At 53.6% G+C, this 16447-nt stretch overlaps 1 protein-coding gene across 8 annotated transcripts in view; it reads left to right on the plus strand.

The window, feature by feature from the left end:
- TNS1 (tensin 1) overlaps window positions 1-16447 on the plus strand; it is a 207197-nt gene that overhangs the window by 149389 nt on the left and 41361 nt on the right. For 6 of the 8 annotated variants that reach the window (XM_024763297.1, XM_024763300.1, XM_024763298.1 and 3 more), the window contains 2 exons: window positions 8360-9913; window positions 16151-16237. In XM_024763297.1, the coding sequence (XP_024619065.1) occupies window positions 8360-9913; window positions 16151-16237 (1641 nt within the window). The remainder of the gene's footprint in view (window positions 1-8359; window positions 9914-16150; window positions 16238-16447) is intronic. The other 2 variants (XM_024763304.1, XM_024763299.1) reach the window with 1 other exon arrangement.

The following is a 16447-nucleotide window of genomic DNA, read 5'->3' on the forward strand; positions in this document are numbered from 1 at the left end:
GCAGAGCCACGGGCAGGGCAGGCAGGCGGCACTGGCTCCTCCCACCTCTGACAGTCCGAGGGAGCCCAAGTAGGACACAGACAGCGCTGGGAGCTGCAGCCATGGACGGATTATTTGAAACTTGAGGCACAAGGAGCAGAGATCAATTCAGAGCGCTTCTTTTCCTTCCCCTCGCTCCCTCTCTGTCCAGAGGGTAAGTGTCTGCCGGGCGACTGTTTCTCCCGTGTGTGTCCTCGTGTGGCTCTCCGCTGGATCCGGGGAGAAGGTGGAGGGTGGCTTCTGGGCCTGGGGGCTGGGGGCTGCCGTGGACCTGGACTGGGTAAGGGCGTGGGTCTGCGTGGGGCTGTGGCCCCTGGCGTTGCCTTTGGAGGCAGATGGGGCTGACCTGGCCACCTCCTTCCTGGACTCGCTGCCCTGGAATGCGTAAGAGCCGCCGCCTCGGGTCTGAGGGGTTGCTGCGTTGGAGGGGGGCGGTGGATCTGAGCGGCCTCACCCTTTGGGGTAGTGGTTCATGGCGGGAGAGAATGGGATGGGCAGAGGGCATGTGGCAGAGGCATGGACTCGCCCCCGAAACATTCCTGTTTATTCAGGACAGCACCCGCACCCCAGTTCTGTGGTCTGAACTTCGTGGCACCCTCGGGGCTGACCATTCCCCCACTGGCCTCCTGTGGGCTCCCATTCATGGCTTTCTCCCAACTTTGGCAGGGCTCTTGGCGGCTCGACTGTGCCCCTGGCCAGGAATCTTTGAGTGTCCAGGCGGGTGCCCTGGCCTGGCAAAGAAGGACGTCGGTTGTTGTGGGCTCAGGAGCTATTTTTACCATCCGGAGTGTGCCTGTGATATCTGCTGCCCGGATAGGCCGAGGGAGGGGACTGGGAGTGCCAGGCTCTGGTTCTAGTGCCTGGCATGGGAGCTGAAGTCCAGGCTGGAGTCAGGAGGCTGGTGTGCAAGTTCACGTTCACCCCACTGGCGTGGGCTGGCCCGTGACCGGGCCGGTCACTCACCCTCCAGGCCCTGGTCCCTTGGGTCTGAAAGAAAGGTCACCGTGAGGTTTTCTGTGCCTACTCCCCTCTCTCTGGAGGAATGCAAGTAAGATGGTATCTGTGTAAAGTGTGTGGGTCCTTCCTGAGGAGGCCCTGGGGACGCATCTCTCATCATCACTTGACCCAGCTCCGTATCTTATATCGTGAGGTTCTTGGTCTGCAGCCACAGCTGGAGAGTGCCCCCGCCCCCCAGGCTCCTCCAGCGTCTTCACCTTGAAGCGCCATTAGGGGGAAGAGTGCTGTACTTGGAAGCAGGGAGGCGAGTCTGTAGCCCTCGAGCTGGGTGACCTCGGGGGGTTCCCGGAGCCTACAGAGCTCATTGTCCTGTAAGATGAGGGGTGGGCAGTGGATTAACTGAGCCCTCAAGGCATGTCAGCTCCCCAAACCCCATGGCTTTTAAAATGCTCTCACGGCTCAGCTGGTCCCGGGAGCCACGGGCAGGAGCCGCTGGTGGGAGGCGGCTCTGGTTTCCATTTCTGTTTGGATGGTGACTTTCTCCATCTTCTGAAATTCAGACGGGGGCTCCGTCTGGGCCCTGGGCTTAGTGCCTCCCTCCTTCTTTCTTGCCTCGGCAGATTGGCAGAGGCGGCCAGGTGTGGACCCTCCCTGGGTCCACAGAGGCAGATTTTGGGGTGACCCTGGTGAGGTCCCTTGTACAGGGGACAGAGCCACCTGTGTAAAGATGGACAGCAGCCCTGGGAAGAATCTTGTTCTCTTCTCTCCAGTATCTGAAAATGCAGTGGCTTCTCTCTGAGTGCTGCTAAACAGGAAGAAAGACAGGTGTCTGCCACACCCGGACTCATCCGTCCCTACCCACAGGGCCCCGTGCTTGTCAGTGTGGCACCAGTGGACACTTCCCACTGTGGCCCCGAGTCCCTGAGGTTGCACCTGTCACCTGCTCGCTTTGCCTCTCAGAGGCTGTGTCTCCTCTCTGTGGTTCCCCTGCAGAGACTCGGTCTTCAACCCCTAATTCTGAAGCTCTTCAGAGCCCCCGAGGAAGCCCTTTCCTATTTAGAGAAGTTCTAGAACTCTCTGTAAGCTGTGTTTCGAACAAAGGGCTGCCTCAGGCCCTGGCTGGCTGCGAGGGTTGCGCGGGGAGGTCAGCATGGGTGGAGTCCGGGACTGTCACAGATGGGCCACGGGAGGTCCCTGCTGCCGTTGCCTGGGCGTCTCAGGAGGACCCCCAGGTCGAGCCATGGGGCTGAGGTTCCCCACAGCTCTCTCCATCCTCCACCCCTCCTCTCACACCTACCCTGGGTGTCCATCACCCCTCTGAAATTATGTGCAAAATTTGTATTTGGGCATTCTGGGGGGAATTCTTCAGATACCGCAAGGGGGTCCTCGGCTAGGAGAGCGAATGTCCACTGGACTGGGCTAGAGTGTGGCTGAGGCGTCCTGTGGGGGGTGCCATAGGGTGGGCTCTGGCTCAGCCAATTTACAAGGACTTGCACGGGGTCCAGCCTGTGCTACCAATACCCGTCTTTCATGATATTTTGGCTGCGGTGTCTCTTCCCTTTGGGAGAAGCTCGAGGTCCACCTTGAGTCCCTGATTTTCCACTTCTCTGGGTGGCAGTGGGAGAACAGTATCTCAGTGGCTGGCAGGACTATATAAAGCTTTATTTAATGTCATGCAAGAAGCTTGATGGAACACCTCACGTGTGCCAGGCCCTGCGCTCTGTAGGGCCATCCTGTAGAGCTGTGTGAGCTGCGCATTGAACTCCAAGGGGCGCTGTTGACATAGACCACATTGTGAATGGTACTCTCTGCGAACCAGGGACTGGAGGAGAGAGAGAAAGAGGTCAAGGCCTTCCTCAAGGAGCTTAGTCGGGAAGACAAACGTGGTCGACAGTAGTGTCTGTCCAGTGGGTGACCAGTGTTACAGCCATGGGAACAGTGCAGTGGGAACAGGAAAAAGGTTTATCTGAGTCTGGCGGACTGTAGGAAAGGGGTAAGGCCAAGGGAGGCTTCCCAGAGAGGTTCACACTAAGCCTGAAGGAGGAGGAAGAGGTTTGCCAGGGAGGTTGGGAGTTGCGGGAGCAGGGTGGGGAAGGGCCTTTCAGGAGCGGGAACAGCATGTGCGAGGCACAGGGTGCGAAAGAGCACGTGAATAGTGTGAGTAGCGTGGGGCGTGTCTGGAGTGTTGAGGACAGTGAAGGGGAGGCTTCAAAAGGCAGGTGGTGGCCAGATGATAAAAGGTCTGCATGGCCGGCAAGGGGAGAGGTTAGCGTGCCTGTGGATGTGCCAGGCCTAACTCAAGGAGCTGAGCGCCTGAATCCTGTCACTTGGTAAACCTGCAAGTAAGCGTCTGAATCTTCACCTGATGGGCTCGGAGGCCAGGCTTCATGTGGTGGAGGAGGTTTAGTGGTGAACACAAGCTGAATTAGCCGTTAAGATGGGGGCCATCCTTCTGAGTGAGCTGGTGAGGGGGTGGGGAGGGAGGGGCCCTTCCGCTCTGCTTCCTCTCTAGAACTGCATCCCTCTGGCCTCCCTGGTACCCTTCCTCTGGCTTTCACACATTGCTTCTCAGTAGCCGCCTCCCCCCCGCCCAGCCTCAGCCCACCTCCCCACCCCGTGGCTGGGGAAGAGGTCGTGGCTAAAGGGATAACACACCCAGAACTTGCTCTCCTGGCTGCGTCCTGGCCAAGCTTCACTGTTTGTCAAAGCTCACCTACCTGCCCGACACACGTGGTTTTGGATGCCCCATTCCCACGTTTAAGGAGCTGAGAGTCCCTCCTGGCTTGCTGGGGCCCCCGTCTGCCTCTAAACCGCCTGTGTCCAGGGTGGGCACCGTGCCTCTTCCTATTGGCACGGCATTGATTTTCCTCCACGTTGGTTGGTCATCACTGCTCCGGGTAATGTATTGTAATGAGCTTTTATTCTGCTGGACGTGGACCCAAAGGACTTTTTATCATGAAGGGCCCCATCTTGAAGACCTTAATAAATCATTCACTGTGCACAACGGGTCTGCTCTTGGACAGGGAGGGGTCTCTCGTCACTGAGTCACTTTCTTGCAGTCCACCAGGCTGGCACCCTTGACTTTTCCCGGTTGGCCTGTCTGTTCTGACACCTAAATAAGTGACATCTCCCCACTTGACATTAGTGAGAGAAGCGGAGGTCCTTAACCTCAGGGCTCAAAACGCTGACCACCTGGGTCAAGGTTTCTCAAGATGTTACCCAGAAGCCCCTGAGAGCTAGTTAAAATGCTGATTCTTGGCCCTACCCTAGATCTATGCGTGAAAATCTTTGGAGATGGGGCCCTGGAATCTACATTTTTTTAACAATCCCCTGAGGAGATTCTTATGAACATCACAATTAGACAGCAACTGCCCAAACCCTTTATCACTTTAGCATCCCATGTTTATTTCTTGTGTTCCTTTTGAAGTGTGTGGAATGGACACATCTTTCCTCTCCTGCGTACTGGCCTGTGCTGTGCTTCCAGCTACACCCGAACTTCCGCAGTTCATTGGAGGGAGCCTGGGGGTAGGGAGTAGAGAGTAGGTCCACGTCCAAGTCAGCTGGGGATTTTCCTCAGAGCTTTCCAGAAGCATGACACGCACATCTGGATTACGGCTGCCGTGGAATAAGGGCCCCTTGCTGCAATCCAGCTCAGCGTTGAGGGTGGAGTCCAGGGCTTGGAGCAGCTGCTGGGAAGAGCCAGGCATAATCAGACAAAGCAAGCAGGGCCTTGAAGAGACTTCTCCACTTCCCTAGAGAAATGGGCAGGATGTCCAGGCTGGCCCGGGTTGGGGGCCTGGGAGCTCAGCCCCCTGGGCTGCCTATACCTTGTGTTTCCCCTTCTCAGCACCCACAGCTCCATCCAGGCAGGTCCCTCCCTCTATCTCCTGCTCCCTCCCACTGGGTGTCCAACTCCCTCTCATCTGAGATGTTTTTACCTGAACTGGCTGGGCCCATAGAGGCTGCTGGGACTTCAAGATGGATCTGGTGGCCCCTTAAGAGCCTTGAAGCCATCTCCCCTCACCTCTCGGAGTCCCCTCTCCTCCTCCCCCACTCTGTTTCACTCCTCTTTGCTCTGCCCGCCTCTCTCTTTTGCCCTTCCTGCCTTAATAGATTGAAACCGACATGGTGTTCCGGCTTCTTGCGGTCCTGGTAAATAGCTCTTAATGTGGACGTGGTTGATGGGGAGAAGGGGATGACAAGCGTGTTGTATGGCATGAGGGATGTGGGCACTTTCCGTCACTCCTGATGGGAGCAGCAGGTGTTCGTGCCCCTCAGGTGCACTGGGATTTCAGCAGAGCCCTCACGGGGGCTGACAGACCTAGGAGGGGCCTGGGTGTCCTCAGTTTCTCCTCTTGATTTGAAAAGGAAGATGACCCAGTGCAGGTGTAGCACAGCCTGGAGCATGCTGCCAGCACTGGGCATCAGGAGCAGCCGGCCCCTTCTTTGAGATCAGGAACAGGCATTTCCACTTGTACTTGGCAAATGGGATTTAATTAAACAGTTTACACTTCTTCGATTTTCTTACTAAGTCTTAGTTGCCTGGCAGTTATCATCCCGATGTTTTTCTTGTGAACAGTAGCCCATGTCGGGGTAAATGACGTCGTGGCAGAATAAATTTGATACTGGCATTTTCAAAGTCAGTGAAGAGTAAGGCGTGGCCCAGAGGGCCAAGATATCAGGTAGTGGTAATCAGTGTGAATTCTCCCTCCCTGTCTTGGAAGATGTTTTTTTTTTGTTTTTCTTTTTTGCGGTACGCGGGCCTCTCACTGTTGTGGCCTCTCCCGTTGTGGAGCACAGGCTCCAGACGCGCAGGCTCAGCAGCCATGGCTCACGGGCCCAGCCGCTCCGCGGCATGTAGGATCTTCCCGGTCCGGGGCACGAACCCGTGTCCCCTGCATCGGCAGGCGGACTCTCAACCACTGCGCCACCAGGGAAGCCCAGAAGATGCTTTCTTATCTCTCTTGCCAACAGCTTTTCTTTTGTGAACCCTAGTGAGATGCTGGAGTGGGTTTGCTTTCTCCTAGGAAGGAATACTCTCAGGTCTGCTCTGGCTTGCCCCCAGTGGTTCTCATTGCCTTCTGAGTATAAATGGGAGGCCATTGGACACTCTACCCTTTGCTTTGCTCCTCCCCGCTGCTTCCCGGCCTATGTGCGCATGGACCTGGGAGATGAGGGGCTTCAGGGGATGGAGGAGATCCCAGGCCCAGGAGAAATACTCTGTCATCTCACTGTGTGGGCTGGAGAGTAGGGCCAGGGCCTAGGAATGGGCCAGCAGCTTTCTGGGTACAGTGAGAAGGAAAGACAGCTCTTCGGACTGCCACTAAATGGTGTGAGGGGCCCATCCTCACGGGAACCACCCTCCAAAATCTGAGTGGATGAGAGCCTTCTGTCTGCAATACTTTTCTCCTCTGGAAACAGCCAGCCAGAGTCTCTTTTTTGTGTGTATAACATGGAGCCCGGTTCTTTGGAAGGACACAGCATGAGGGGCAGCTTCTCATCTACATTTCGGCCCCTTTAGGGATGATGCCATGCGAGTTGGGAGAGGCAGCATGTGTATAACTGCATCTTCGTAGCCTTTTGGGGTCCCGGAACAAGGGGCAGGTTTTCGGAGAATCAGACCTTTCTCAGCCAAAACCCTTTTCCAGTTCAGACCAGCGCCATCCCTGTGAGCCCTGGGCTGCGGCAACACTCTGGCCCAGTGTCACTTGGGGCCTGCTGCTGGCTGAGACCCCAAAGCCCCAGGGAAAACTGGGGGCAGAGAGATGGTTCTGGAGAGTTAAGTGAATGGGCAGAGCCTCCAGCCCCCAGGGGGTGTATGTGGACGATGTGCCTTGTCGGGCATGTCGGTGCTAGTGCTTGGGTGACGTCATTTGGTTGGCCTGTGGTTTGTTGTGTGTGTGTGTTGATCAGGATGTTCCTGTTTTGCGGTTGTCTGATCACTTGTTTTTGGCCGTGGACTTCTGTATGAGTGTTTATTTTTAGAGGCTGCCACTTCTGGCCTGAGGGCTGATCCTTGGGCATGGTAGGAGCTTGTATTTTCTGAAATGTTTGTGGCTTTAAATTTCAGTATTTATTTTGGGGTATTGCTACTTTCTATGTGTTTATTCTGTGTGTGTGTGTGTGTGTGATATGACAGTGTAGAATAATAAAAAATTGTGTGGTCTTTGAAGTTCTTCTTTAGCTTTGATTTTAATTTAGTTTTTTAAAAAATTTTAAATTAGCTCTGATTTAAAATCCCAGCTTTACCAAGTACTATGTGTCTGCAAATAAATGGTTTCACGTCTCAGTTTCTCCGTCTTTAAAATAGGCATAACAACCCTGACTCACAGAATTAGAAATATCGTATGTGTAAACGTAGCAAAGTGTTCCCTGAATGTTAGCTGTTAACATTAGTATTTGTGTATTTGTATCCACACCTGCTCTTTCTGACCACGGTGCTGGGGCTGTCTGGTGTACTCCATGAGTGCATGCGTCCGGGTGTTTTTGATTTGGGTGATTTCTGGTGGGAGTGTGTGTCTCTGGATGTCTTTTGGTTTTCTGTGTGTGAGTGTGTTGGTGTCTGGGCTGGAGTTTGGGAGAGGGCTTTTTTTCTTGCCAGTTGGGGGCCTGCCTTGGAGGGGGAGGAAGGGAGGTGTGTGTGTCTGTGTGTGTGTGTGTGTGTGTGTGTGTATGTGTCAAGGCTGGAAGCTGGACTGCTGACTGTACAGGGTGTGAAATCACTGAGCTCCTCTGGGCAGGGAAGTTCTTCGTTCCTGAGTCAGCCCTTTGGCCTCTAGCCACCCAGCGCTCACTTTTTCCTTTCAGAGAAAGTATTGCTCATGGGGTCCCCAGACCATCTCAGACAAAATGGCACAGGGAGCACCTCTCCCTGCTGAAAACCTCTACTTTTGTGTCCTCAATCCCTAAGATGCTCCCTCCACCCTTGGCCCCTGAAGCTCCTTTCCAGAACCTCCACGGGCCCTGGCATTCAGGGGGAAACTGTGTCCTCTTTAACACCGGGCCTGCCACCTTTGCTGGACCCCATCTCGGCCCAACACCCCAGGTCCTTGGGAAACGAGTGCAGTGCCAGATCCAGGCTTTGGACTGGGGCCTCTTGCCCCCAGGACCCCGGCCCAACCTTGGACTCCACTGCCTGGCCCTGAACCTGGGTGCAGGGGAGGGCTCTGCTCAGAAGCTCGGGGAAAGAGTCCTTTTGTCCTTTTGCCCTCTGCCACCTTGGCTCTATCTCGGGGTGCTGAGAGGATTCCCTTTGGGGATCCAGGGAAGGGAAGCTTTCAGCTGCTTTCCTCGGGAGAATAGAAGATGTCCCGCCTCCCACTGACATCTGCTGTCTGTCTCCCCTCTGGTCCCTCTCTTGTAGAGGTTGTGGGCCACACGCAGGGACCCCTGGATGGGAGCCTGTACGCCAAGGTGAAGAAGAAGGACTCCCTGCACGGCAGCACCGGGGCCGTCAACGCCACGCGGCCCACTCTGTCGGCTACCCCCAACCACGTGGAGCACACCCTCTCCGTGAGCAGCGACTCGGGCAACTCCACAGCCTCCACCAAGACAGACAAGACCGATGAGCCTGCCCCCGGCCCCTCCAGTGCCCCTGCTTCCCTGAGTCCCAAGGAGAAGCGTGAGCTGGACCGCCTGCTCAGTGGCTTTGGCTTGGAGCGAGAGAAGCAAGGCACCATGTACCACACACAGCATCTCCGGTCCCGCCTGGCGGGGGGCCCCGCTGCGCCCTCCTCTGGTCGCCATGTCGTCCCGGCCCAGGTTCACGTCAATGGCAGGGCCTTGGCATCTGAGCGGGAGACAGACATCCTGGATGATGAGCTGCCCAACCAGGATGGGCACAGTGTGGGCAGCATGGGCACACTGTCCTCCCTGGATGGGGTCACTAACACCAGTGAGGGGGGCTACCTGGAGGCCCTGTCTCCACTGACCAACGGTCTGGACAAGCCCTACCCTGTGGAACCTATAGTCAATGGCGGGGGATACCCCTATGAGTCTGCCAGCCGGGCTGTGCCTGCCCAAGCTGGCCACCCTGCCCCCATGCGACCCTCCTACTCTGCACAGGGGAGTTTAGCTGGCTACCAGCAGGAGGGGCCCCACCCAGCCTGGCCACAGTCAATGATCACCTCCCACTATGGCCATGACCCCAGCGGTATGTTCCGCTCTCAGTCCTTTCCGGAAACCAAGCCCCAGCTGCCCCCAGCTCCAGCCCGGGGCGGGAGCAGCAGGGAGGCTGTGCAGAGGGGCCTGAATTCCTGGCAGCCTCACCCACCTCCTCGCCAGCAGGAAAGAGCCCACTTGGAGAGCTTCGGGCTCAGCAGGCCCAGTCCCCAGCCATTGGCAGAGCCCCCCATGCCTGGCCTTCCCGAGTTCCCGCGGGCAGCCTCCCAGCAGGAGATCGAGCAGTCCATCGAAGCCCTCAATATGCTGATGCTGGATCTGGAGCCAGCCACGGCAGCCGCCCCACTGCACAAGTCCCAGAGTGTCCCTGGGGCCTGGCCCGGTGCTTCCCCGCTCTCCTCCCAGCCCCTCTCTGGCTCTTCCTCCCAGTCCCATCCACTGACCCAGTCCAGATCTGGCTACATCCCCAGTGGGCATTCCTTGGGCACCCCTGAGCCTGCTCCCCGGGCCTCCCTGGAGTCTGTCCCTCCTGGCAGGCCTTACTCACCTTATGATTATCAGCCGTGTCTAACGGGGCCCAACCAGAGTTACCGTCCAAAGAGCCCAGCTGCCTCCTCCTCGTCTGCCTTCCTTCCAAACACCCAGAGCTCTCCGGGGCCTCAGCTGCCCCCAGTCTCTCTCCCTGGCCTCACCACTCAGCCTCAGCTTCCACCGAAGGAGGTGACTTCAGACCCATCCCGAACCCCAGAGGAGGAGCCATTGAACCTGGAGGGGCTTGTGGCCCACCGGGTAGCAGGTAAGAGCCTCAGGGGCCATGAGTTCTGGGTATCCCCTCCTTATTCCCTCCACACCTTCCCTCTCTGGTCATGGCTGGTTTTGCTGGAGCGAGGTGCAGGCCCAGCCCTCACGCCTTAGCGGGTGCTGCTTTGGCCTGGGGAAGAGGCTGTCAGGAGCCCACATGACAGCCATCCCTTCCTGCATTCATTGCCTGTTAGGCTCCAAGCCAGACACTGAGGTTCAAAGATCAGGAATTTTCGTTCTAGTGAGGGAGCAGGTACACAGACAGATAATTCTAACAGAGAGCAATGTGTACTACAACAGAAGTGGGGAACAAAGCCCCAGAGCCTGGGAAAGCAAGGTTTCCCACCTAGGGCAATCAGCGAAAGCTTCCTGAAGGTGGTGACTCCAGGGCTGGAGTACAAATTTTCTAGACAGAGAGGAGATGCTCTCTGCAGCTGCCTGCAGTGGAGAAGGCCTGGAGAAGGTTGGAGGGAGGCCTCTGTGGACTCCAGTTCCCTTTTGAGCCCTCCCAGAGGCACAGCAATGCCTGAGAGGGTATCCTGAAGCCCTTGGGCTCCATCTGAGTGTTCAACCCTGGTGTGTCCTTTCAGGATATTTCTCCGTTTCTGGGGAGGCCAAGGTCCATCTTCTTGTTCAGCTGTCCTGCTAGTCCTTGCTTTAGGACCAGCTCTGTATGGGAAGCAGGCACTGAGAAACAGAGCCCCATTTCCTATCAGAGAATGGACTTATGCTCCAGAGAGAGGAGACAGAGTGGGGCAACCAGATGAGCTTACTGGGGAGATAAAGGCAAGGAATGGCAGAGTGTCCAGGGCCATGTTGGGAGGGGCAGGAAGGGCTCCCTTCCTTCCCTCTGGCCTAAGCCTGTGACCATTCCATGGGGGCAGCCAAACTGGGCGGGAAATCCTATGAGTTGGTTTTATTGTGGAGGTGAAGCCCAGACCAGGGTGGACCAGAGCCTGGGGCGAGGGGGACCTTGTGCCAAGCCCCTCAGCTGACAGGGTGGTGGGTAGTCAGGGAGCAGAAGGGGAGCCTGGGCAGCTGACTCTGCCTTCTGTCCCTTTTCCTAAATTTAGGGGAAGCTGAGTCACCATGCCAGCTACAGGGAGGAAGGGAGACACCGTCCCTGAGGATGGATGGTGGGTTTAGGGAAGTAGCTGGGGCCAGGCCAGTTGGCTGTTGGGTTTGAGTCCAGGACCTGGTGTGGCGGCATGGACTCCCTGCTCCTGTATTTCAGAGCAGAGCACAGCCCCCAGTTCAACTATTTGGTAACTTGAAATTGGCCATAATGGCAGTATTCACACTCTGGAAATTGGCAATCAAGGACTTCACCTGCCCTGGTAGCATCACCTCATTGTCTTTACCCAAGAGTCAAAACATAAGATGAGTAGCTCTATAACCCGAGGGGTGAAATGCTTCATGGGGGTCCCCGTGGGGCTGGTGTCTTCTACTTTTGTCTACATCTGGGCCCATGAGATAAGGAGTACCTGGCTTGTCAGCAGAAACCATTTTCCTCCTGGTTTTGTTGAAGGGAGAGGAATGGGCCCTCTCAATATTTTACAGAGTTGGGGTGGTGGCCTGAGGAATAGTGACACTCTAGTCTAATAATGGGCAGGATCCAAGGGGCTTTTCTCTGGGGGAGCAGGATGAGTTTCCTCCTTTTCACAGAACCCTCTGTATAGCTCTCCCAGAGCTTGCTCATAAGGAAGCCATACTTTAATGGCCCTAGAAGGATGTCCATCTTGTAGTGGCTTTCACCCCATCCTTTTCTCTCCTACCAGTTTCTGAGGTCTTGCTTCTCAACCTCCATATCCTGTAGCTGCTCAGGTTTTGGCTGCCAAGAAGTCATATGGAGGGAGGGATATTGTTGGCACAGTACCTGTGTCCTCCAACCCTGCTGTCATCTCCTCCACCAACTGTGAGTGACCCAGTCAGGAGAAGGGATAAGATGCGTAGAGGGGACAGTTATATTTGGTTTCCAGGGCTACAGAGGACCTCTTGGGTCCATGCCCTGTCATGAACAGTATTTCTTATGTCAGCAGGTCCTGCTTGCACAACTTCTTCAGTAGCCCTATCTGCAGTGCTTGTGTAGATAAAGATGCACCGGCAGGATTAATTTGTAGAACAGTCTAGGAGCCAAGGGATAGACTTTCAGCACTGCCTTTTTCTTCTCATTTTACATTCTTCTGCAAGAAGCTGGAATGTAAGCTTCAACATGAGTAACCTCAGATCTGAGGGAGAACCTCTATATGGTCATCAGTATGATCTGGTTTCTCCTGGCCTTTCTCCCTCAAGTCTGCTTTTTTTCCTTGGCTGTCAACTGAGGCTGTTATACCTCAGTTCTATGTCCTTGGTTCATCCCACTTTGATCCAACTACTCCTTACGTCTTATTTCAGCTTAGCACTCAGAGTATGTAGGGTTAGTTTTCTTAACTTGACAAAGGGTAGGTACTGTAGCACATGTCACACTTTCTTGTGAAACATTAGAATTAGAAGCATTCCCATTACACCAGGGACAAAATAAAGATGCCTGTTATCACCACTATCATTTAACATTGTACTGGATATCCCAGCCAGTGCAATAAGACAAGAAAAGGAAATAAGAGTCATAGTTGTTGAGTCCAATCAAGTTATCTTATGATCCTGATTCTGTGACTGTACTGATCTCAGGTGTCTCTAGAGGTAGAGATTTCAATGCATATTGGAAATCAGAAGTTGATCTTATCCTGAAGGAGTCTAGAGTTTAGAAAGGGGAAAAAGAACTGGAACTTTAAAATGAAGTTATTTGTAATAAGAGAGGTATGAAGAAAGTTCTGTGGGAATGAAGAAAAAGGGAAGCTCACTGTCAGCTGGAGAGATTGGGGAGGCTCTTTGTTGAGTGTGGCTTTTACAGAGCCTTGGAAGATGGGTAGGACTTTGAAAATGGGTGAGGTCATTGGAGAGAGAGGGCTCATAATGAAGATAGGAAAACTTAAGGCATGTTTGAAGAATAGAGTGGATTGAGAGCATACAGGCTGTGTGAGAGAGAGTCAAGAAAGGTAGCCTGGGGCCTGCGTCTGTTTGGTTGTAATACCAGACTAAGGAGCCTGAATCTTACCTAGTGGCAGTGTAGGAAGCCATTACTCTGTTTAGGAGAGGATGCCATGATCAGGGCTGTAGTTTAGGAAGATGTATCTAGTGGGTCTGGGCAGAAAGGATACAAAAAGGGAGAGACTTTGAGCTGGGAGATGCTAGGAGCTTATTGGCTAACCTAGGTGATGGGGGCTGAGTTAGGGTGCTGACCATGGAAATGAAAAAGAAGAGATGGGTGCCAAGGGTGCTGTGGTGGGATGAGAACTGATGCGTTTACAAGTTGATTGGATGTAGTAGGTGAAGAAGAGGAAGACATCAAAGATAATTCTGAGGCTCCATGAATAGAAAGAGAATGATGGTTCCATTAATAAGCCAGAAGTTATCAGGAGGAGCAGGTCTGGTGTAAGATGAAGACCTCAGTGTTAGATATGTCGAATTTGAGTGACAGTGGAGCCTCCAGGTAGAGATGTATGGAAGGCAATCAGACATCCGGAATTGGAGCTCAAAAGAGTGGAAAGAGGTATAGATTTGGGAGTCATTTTCACAAAGGTAAAGGTCAAAGCTCTGGGCATGGATGAGATCTCGATATGTCAGAGGGCATGGAGAGAAAAGAACTTGGAATGAAATGGCCACGAGGGAATGGAGGTCCTACGGGGGACTAAGAACAAATGTTCAGTCCAGAGAGAGGACACTAGGACAGCCGGTCATCACAGAAGTCAGAATAGTAAAGGGTTTCCAGGAGGAGGGGTGGGAGGTTAGCAATATCACTGTGGAGAGAGCATGACAAGGACTCAGGAAAATTCACTGGGCTTTTGCCAATTAGGTGGCCCCAGTGATTTTCAAAGGCATATTTTCAATAGAGTGGTGGTGACAGAAACCAGACAGGGATTGAGGAGTGAGAGATGAGAGGGTGCAGACAGCATATCAACCACTCTTTTGAGTGGCTTTGTGATAAAAGGGAAGAGGGTGGTAGCTAAAGAGGGTAGCAAGATACTGAGAACTTCTTTCTGTGAATATAGGAGCCATGAGAATGTTTTTAGAGGGGGAGGAGAGAGAGGTTGAATATGGAGGGAAGAGGGAGAAGAAAAAGATAGAAGAGAAAGAAATTGATAGAATAGGTCTCTAAGGAGGTAAGGGGAGTTAGGCTTAGGAACCCAGGTGGATAATTTAGGCTCAACCAGGAGCTGAGGTACCTCTTCATGAAATAAGAATAGAGGATGGATACAGATATAGGGAGATACTGGTGTCAAGCCTTGGGAACTTGAATTGAGAACGCAATTTTTATATTTCATCATGGAAATAGGAGATGAGATCAAGGCCCATTCCATCATTCATTCAATGTGTGCCCTTAATCTATGCTACGTGCTAGCCTAGGTTCTGGAAAAATGGTGGTAAACAAAAGAGATAAAGATCCTTTTTTTAAGAGGTGGAAATGGACAATAAACAAATAAGCAAATATACATATAATATGTCAGATGGGTGATAAGTGCCATAGAGATAAAATAAAGCAGTGAAATGCCAATGAGGGGTGAAGGTTTGTGGGGGGTGGTGGTAGGATGGTCAGGGAAAAGGCTTCCCTGGGCAGGGAGGGAATGTGCCAGATGGAATAGCAAGTGCAAAGGTCCTGAGGCGGGAATGTGCCTGATATGGGGAAAGTAGGGGGCCCGAAATCAGAGAGGGAATGAGAATGGGGACCAGCTTTCTGTGGGCCTCGTAGGTGATCATAAGACCTCTGGCTTATACTCTGCAGGGTGTGAGAAGCCTTAGGAAGGATTTGGGCAGAGGAGTGACATCACCTGACTTGTTCTAAAAACATCAGTGTGGCCAGGATAGAAGGAGGGAGACCAGTTAGGAGGCTGGTGCTTTTGATCAGGATGGTATCTGGAGATGGTGAGACATACTCAGATTGTAGATGTATTTTGGAGGTGTCACCATCAAGATTTACAGAGAGACTAGATATGGGATGTGAGAGAAGGAAAAGTCAAGGTTTCTGGCCTGAGCATCTAAAAGATGGAGTTGCTCTTTATTGAGATGGATAAGAATGTGGGAAGAGCAGGCTTAGAGGGGATATCAGAAGTGTGATTTTGGCCACATTAGATTTGAGGTGCTCATGAAATGTCCAAGACAGTTGGATGTATGAGTCAGGAGTTTATGAGGGAGAGATTGGAGCTTAGAAATGTGGGAGTTGTCAGTATATGATGTCATGTGAAGTAAGGCACTGCATGATATCACCTAGGGAGGGGGTGAGCACAGATAGAGAAGGACTGAGTTCTGGAGCCTTGAACACTTAGTAATTTGAGACAGGAGGAGGAACCAGCAAAGAAACTGGTATGGAGCAGCTTTTGAAGTGGAGGAAACTCAAAGGGTGTGGTTCTCTGGAAGCCAGGAAAGGGTGATATTGGTCACTGCATGGCCCCTGTGTTGTGAGAGCGATTGGAGTCAGCTGGGGGGAATAAAAGGACCTCACATGTCCTTACGGTGCGTCCAGCAGGCTCATCTTAAGGACTTTTCGGTGGCACCCAGCAGTTTGGGGCAGGAGTAGAAAATCCTAAGTGGCTCCCGTGGAAGAGGGTTACTAAGAGGGGTGTGATGGAAGAACGAACGGCCAAGGGATGCCCCGATGCTCAGGAAGATGACCCTCGGGTTCAGACTGGCAGGGTCACTGCCGAACCCAGGAAGAAGCAGGTGACCGTGAGAGGAGAAAGGTCCTGGGATGAGGTCGTGTTGACCGTGAGGGCGGGTGAGGTATGGGGCCACAGGATTGAAATCTCCTGGTCCCAGGCTGGCACCTTCCTGCTCCATGCTGGGGATGGAAAAGAGAGAGGTGGGTGGCATCCTGCTGGACAGCAGAAAGTCCACCTGCCCTTTGGAGAAACGAGACCCTAGATCCACCCTCTCATCTTGTCTGACACCCTGCCCGCCTCCCTCCAGCCTGTGGCCAGAACCCAGACTCAGAACACTGACTAACCTTGATTTTCTCTTTGTTTTTGTTTTGTTTCGTCTTGTTAAATGCCTTGTCCCTGGCGTTCTTTGTGTGTCCCGTGTCCATCTGTCCCCTGTGCCGTGGGCGTGGTGCCTTCCTTGCCTGGTGTCCTCCCCCCCCGCCCCCCCCTTCCCTGCTTGCCTCCCCGCTGCCGGCTCCCCGGGGTGGGGTGGGGAGCAGCGTACAACGCCAGGCTGCAGGGCACTGGGCAGAGTGTCGGCTCCGGGCACCCTCCTCTCCACCGGCTCCGATCTTCCTCTCTCTCTGGTTGGTTCCTCTCCCCGCTTCCCCCTTTATGACTTACCTGAGCTCTCCGTTTCTTTCTTTTCCCTTCCTCCTTCATGTGCTGTTCCTCCAAATTTTTGCCCACTTTCTTCTACCTCCTCATTTCCCATTTCCTCCTCACTTTCCTTCCTCTCCCTCTTCTGTTCTCTCCATCTCTTTCTCTCTTTGCCCCCCACCTCTTTTCTCACTGCC

Source organism: Neophocaena asiaeorientalis, unplaced genomic scaffold, assembly GCF_003031525.2.
Source record: "Neophocaena asiaeorientalis asiaeorientalis breed wild unplaced genomic scaffold, Neophocaena_asiaeorientalis_V1.1 scaffold86, whole genome shotgun sequence".
Classification (NCBI taxonomy): Eukaryota; Metazoa; Chordata; class Mammalia; order Artiodactyla; family Phocoenidae; genus Neophocaena; species Neophocaena asiaeorientalis.